At 31.9% G+C, this 6,000-nt stretch overlaps 1 protein-coding gene across 4 annotated transcripts in view; it reads left to right on the forward strand.

The window, feature by feature from the left end:
• The window catches only part of PCDH7 (protocadherin 7), a 748,481-nt gene extending 742,905 nt beyond the window's left edge, over positions 1–5,576 (forward strand). For all 4 annotated transcript variants that reach the window (XM_075858898.1, XM_075858909.1, XM_075858927.1 and 1 more), the window contains one exon: positions 942–5,576. In XM_075858898.1, the coding sequence (XP_075715013.1) occupies positions 942–1,318 (377 nt within the window). In that variant the 3' untranslated portion in view covers positions 1,319–5,576. The remainder of the gene's footprint in view (positions 1–941) is intronic.
• The last annotated feature ends 424 nt before the right edge of the window (positions 5,577–6,000 follow it).

The following is a 6,000-nucleotide window of genomic DNA, read 5'->3' on the forward strand; positions in this document are numbered from 1 at the left end:
AACGTCTGAAAATCAGGAGCTGTTTTAGTTTGAAAACAGCTCCGGATTTTCAGACGTATTAGAGTTTGTGTGTGAACATACCCTTATAGTCATAAAGCTAAATGTAAGCAAGCTGTGGTAAGATATTGATATTGCACATTGCTTTCTGTCTCAATATTAGAAGTCTAGGCCACTAAAACAGAACAGCACTGTCAGTTCATAGGCAGTCTGTTATCTTGCAACTACACCTAGGCTGTCTTTGACTGAACATGACTTGACAAATGGTAGTGTAGGTTGTTTAAGGGTCCTCCTACATGGCCTCACATGGGCTATGTAAACGAGCGCTGATCACGAGACAGCTTGTTGATCGGCACTTGTTTGTTCCTTTCACAAGGAGCAATGCATGGGAACGAGCGATCGTTAATATGATCGATCATCCCAATACATTTCCATTATGTCAGCAGCACAATTTCCTGTTTACAACCATAATATTTCATGCATTTGCTCGTTCATCAGCTGATCATTGCCCTGGAGACTGGATGTAAAGATTGCTGGTAAAGATGCCTGATCACCAGGAAGGATTTCTAGTGGACATGATGACCTGACAATCATTAGTTATCTATCCATGATACATATTCAAAGATAGATAGATGATAGATAGATAGATAGATAGATAGATAGATAGATAGATAGATAGATAGATAGATAGATAGATAGATAGATAGATAGATAGATAGATAGATAGATAGATAGATAGATAGATAGATGATAGATTATGATAATTCTGTCATTTACTGATTTCATTTACAGTACGTTGGCATAGTCAAAAATTGTAGGATAGATTGTAGGCTACTGTACAACTGTAGCTTTCACTGTAAAGTAACATGCACGGCATATTTATCCATCCTTTAAAGAAATCTTTTCCCTGTGGATTAAACAGGAGTTTTGTTTTTGTTTTACAGATTCAAGACCTTTGCCGGATGTAGCTTTAACTGGAAAATGCACAAGAGAATGTGATGAATACGGTCACTCTGATTCCTGTTGGATGCCAGTTCGTACATCACCTGAAAGGAAACCGAAGAACCAGCCAAAGCTCTCTACATTTATGCCTGTTGATGAACGAGACAGTCAAGAAAAGCTGGCTAATGGTGAAGTGTCGCTTATCGGTGATCGAAACAGGAATCTGCTTAACAAAAAGTTGGCATCGTATGAGACCTTCAATGCAGCTACATTCAGTAAAAGTGAAGAAGCCAATCCTGAGGATATTCCCCTAACACAAACAGGGGACTACAAGCCATCTCCTGTCAACACTTTAACTAGAAGAGAAGTTTATCTGTAAGCTCTTTGAAGTGACAGGGTCCTTTCATATTAAACAAGAAAGAATATAAGGCAAAACTTTACAGTCATAACAATATATCTCAGAAATATAAGGGGGCCACCAAAGAGACAAAAGCTTTGCCTGCCACTTTTGCCTCCATATCAGGCAATTATCATGTTTGCTTGCGTATATTGTGATATGTAGAGAGCACTGTTATTACTTGCATGTGCTTTCCCTTCTATGGCTATTCTTTTCACTTACTGTAACTCATGGTTGCAAGAACTTTTTATGGCCTAATTAATAGAACAGACACCGCAGTTGTTATTCATATGCAGAAGCATGTAACATAGCATTGAAACGTTATCTGATTGTGAGACCGCTTATCGTTAACAGCAATGTCCACCATGGTGAAGGCAAGACAGGACAGTACCCCATATCAAATTTACTTAGAAAATAGACAGTACACCATATTGATTTTTTTCCTTCAATTTTATTCAGGCCATAGACAGCCATATTTTTACTGTATATTTATCTATAAGCTCATTTACTAATGTTTAACATGAAATGCTCTAAATATGCACACTAAATATTTGAAGAGAATGGGTGTAAATTGTCTTTCCTAAACAAAGTATTCCAAACTGAACAAAATTTAGCACATTTTCCAATTAAGTAACAATTTATTTCATTGTAACTCATGGAAAATATTTGACAAATAGTGCATGAAATCTAATATCTGTTTAATTAAAATAATAATTACAAATTTGCATTTAGAAAATGCTTATGAGAGAAGAATTATTTGCAATAAATATCAGGGATACATATAATTTTTCTAAATTTGTTAATAAGAATTACCTGGTACAAATCTTTGCAATTGACTTTTATTCACTCTAGGTAAATTAATTGGTTTCAGTTCTATGCAAAGAGAGTAATTGTTTTAAAATAAAAAATTACAAATTAGTGATACAATTTGGGATGCTCAGTTAATGTTTCAATTATTTTTAATATATTTATTTTCCATTAACAAATCTTAAATTCAACTTGTACCTACAATATCTTAATTCAAAAGGAAACATATTGATTCCTTATTGATAGTAGGAACAGCAGCCATAAATATTTATGACTATAGTCATTTATATACATTTAAATGGTTCTCCAGTTTTAATATTTTCATTAATTTTAAAAAATGTCAATAGTTAGGTCCTACACAGATCCCTTAAAAAAACATCAACATTACTAGGACTTGGAGAATAACCATAACTGCTAGACTTCAGTTTGGCCATGCATGGTACCCATTGAGATACGGAAATATGTCAAAGGCCAATCAGAGACTAAACTTTAATAAGATACTTGAATTCTAGCTCTTGGTCCTCCTTAAACATAATTTTTCAAATGTATAAACAGAGAATTCCTGTAAGAAATTCTCCAATGTAAATACAGTGATGGAAAATGAAATGAAATTAATTAATGTAAATCTTAATAGTAATACAAATCTTTAAAAAATAAATTTGTGATTTCATATTTTATCATACTGTTTAATGAATAACATAGGATAATTCAAATTTAATGAGAAAATATAAGGAAGCATAGCCATCAAATCTGCGTGTACCCACCCTAGTATGCCTCTGATATGAATACACAAGATGTATGTTACCTAAGAGACTGCAATCCAGTAGATTTTCCTGTTCTGTCACAATAAGATAGTAAAACAAATATTAATTAGATTTAGACAACTACTGTATAAAAAATAATAATATTCCGGAAAATTTTATAGATAAACTTTGATATATACTAATATGCAAAAGCAAATTGATTTACATTATTATTATTTTATTTATTTGTTTACATTTTTTGTATGCTACACTTCATGGTAGAATATACAACCCATTTTTTAATATATTTTTTTCTCTTTGGGGGCCCTTTTGCCATATTTGTGCTCCTTTTACTCATTTTTTTTTGAAGCATGATAGTTTTAAAAACACAAACAAACCAGTGCAAACTTACACCAGTTCTTGTATGATAGGCATAGGAACTTGGAGACTGACTAAGATGTGTTGCATTGTATATTTGTAAGTAATTGTTCAAAGAAAACTCTTCAGAATATGTTTCTGTATAATACCTATAGAGTTTTGATGCATGTGTCTGTTTCCTGTCTGCATAGACAATTAGTTAAACATGCTGTATTTTTTTTTCACTGATATATTTTAATTTGTTAAATAAACAATAAAATTGTAATAGATAGTCATAAATCTCAATTTTTAAGACACTAATGCAAAACATCAATGTTTATAGCATTCAATCATTCAACAATTTTTACTCCATATAAGACTCAATGAGATCACCATCATTTTATGCAAAGTCATTTTGTTAGAGCTAAACTGATTAAACAAATACACATTATTTGTATATACACAGTTATTTTCTAGTAGAACAACAGATAAAGTAACCATCCTACTGTAACATGTTGATTACTCTATTCACTAGGCATGATACAAAGAACAGCATTTTGCGTAATTTTAGCTATTATTTGAATAGGTTCTGTCTGTTGCTACTCTGTATATTTAAAGGTTTTGTAGAAAATAAAAAAGAAAGAAAAAATCATAATAAAAAATACAATAAAATGAGAGAATGCAAATGATGCAACTGTGCCTTTTATACCTGTTATCATTGTCAGAGGGTGGAAAGGTTTGGAGAATAGAGGGTATTGGGCTCATTCAAACGTCATTGAATCTTTGTATTTGACTATATTAATTATCAAACAATTTATAAACAAAACAAAAAATAAACTTGCCTTCTAAACTCAGACGATCTACCAGTATTCCAAAATATCATATTGTCAAAATTATTTGGGCATTTGCATTATGACAATAGAGAACATTCTTATCACTAAGGTGTTAACCTGTGAGCTTGTTCTCCATTCTGAAGTTGTTACATTATGGAAATTTACAAGTCTTACTTTTATTTCATTATTTATCACTGGTTTCATTTTATTGCTATTACATATTGTTTGTATATTATTCAAATCTATAACTTGTACTAGAATTTAGGACAGACTCTGCATGCATTTTTACACTACATGACATTACGGTACATTTCTAGATTTATGCATAAAGGCTTAAGTAACTTTATATGTGTGTGTGTATGTAGGTATATATATATAAATATATCAGATCTGTAACCTCAATCATACAGTCTACTGCTTCTTCTGAACCTGTGTTTACTGCTGTTCACTATGGTTTAGGACGAGCTGGCCTGCTGCCTGGGTTTTAAACAAAAAAGCGTCATTGTTTTTATGAAGGGGAGGCATAGTAGTCTTAAAAGAGGTTGTTTTTTTTTATTGTCCTACTGGAACAATGGTAACCAACCTATGAATTTGGTAAATATATAAGAAAAAAAAAGGAAACATAATTTTTTTTAAGTGAATGTCCACCCTTGAATACAATTTTGCCATATTAAAAATGATGTGCTAATTTAGTAATATATTTTTAAAACAGTTGTCACTCACTATTATTCTGAAATGGAGCTCAAAATGCCCTGCGTAGACATAGAATTGGAAATAATTCTGTCTGCCTACTAGAGGGAGCTTACTGCATACTGTTTATACATTACACCCAATAATAAAACAGTGTGCAAAAAGCTCATAAACTCCTTCTAGTGGTATCTGCAGACAGACAGAATGTTATCATTTAACTATGTCTTTGCCGGCTGTTGGGAACTTTGTATCAGAAAATCAGATCGACAACCAATATAAAGCTATATTGTGAAATTCAACAGCGCATAATGTTAGACCTAAAAATAACATTATATTATAACATAGACATTCACTTTAAGCACTAAGAAATGCCATTTCAACATGGTTTTAAAATTATTAAATACTTTCAATGGAATAGAAAATGATTGAAGTATAACATCATAAAGGAACCATGTTGCTTTGAGTAGCTATAAGCAAGAATTAACCTGGGGCCGGGGTAAACTTTCAGTTGCTGTAACTTGCTCTAGGAAGTTAAAAAAAAAAAAAAAAAAGGAAAAATGTAAAAAAATAATGTAAAAACACTTGCATTCAATGTGGTTCGATCTGTTTGTAATCTTAATCATTGACTATTGTTCTGCAACTTGAATGTTGATAGTGAAGCGAAGAACAATTTATCATCGTTTATTATGAGTCACTATGCACGCAGCTATGCTAAACAAGCAAAATGTATTAAATGCTAGTCCACTTCTATTTATGAAATATTTTACATAATTTAATTTGCTTTTGTACAGTTTTCTGTAAATAAATTGCTTGCCATTATTATTTTGGTCTTTGCATATTAAAATATAATATGTTTAAAATGGTCTCCTTTTTTTCCCATTTTGTCTTTTTATGTTAACAGGGATTACATTAATTAAATGAAAGAAAATGTAAGAACCAAGAGTTTTCATTTATAAAAAAAATGTAATAAAATTTTGGTGCAACATAGAGAAAAAAAGAAAAATCTTCTTCTGTAGATTATGTAAAATATCCACAGGATATGACATAAATGTCTAAATAGCTCATCTCTGCGACCCGCTCCCATATCGAAAATGGTGGTCATCTGACCCCCGTGCCGCTGGCTGCTAGCCACAAAGCTGGGACCCGCATCTATCACACGTTTATGGCATATCCTGTGGATTTGTCACAAATGTCTAAATTGGGAACAGCCCTTTAATATGGATTGATTGTAGGT

This window comes from Rhinoderma darwinii, chromosome 1 (genome assembly GCF_050947455.1).
Source record: "Rhinoderma darwinii isolate aRhiDar2 chromosome 1, aRhiDar2.hap1, whole genome shotgun sequence".
In the NCBI taxonomy this organism is placed as follows: Eukaryota; Metazoa; Chordata; class Amphibia; order Anura; family Rhinodermatidae; genus Rhinoderma; species Rhinoderma darwinii.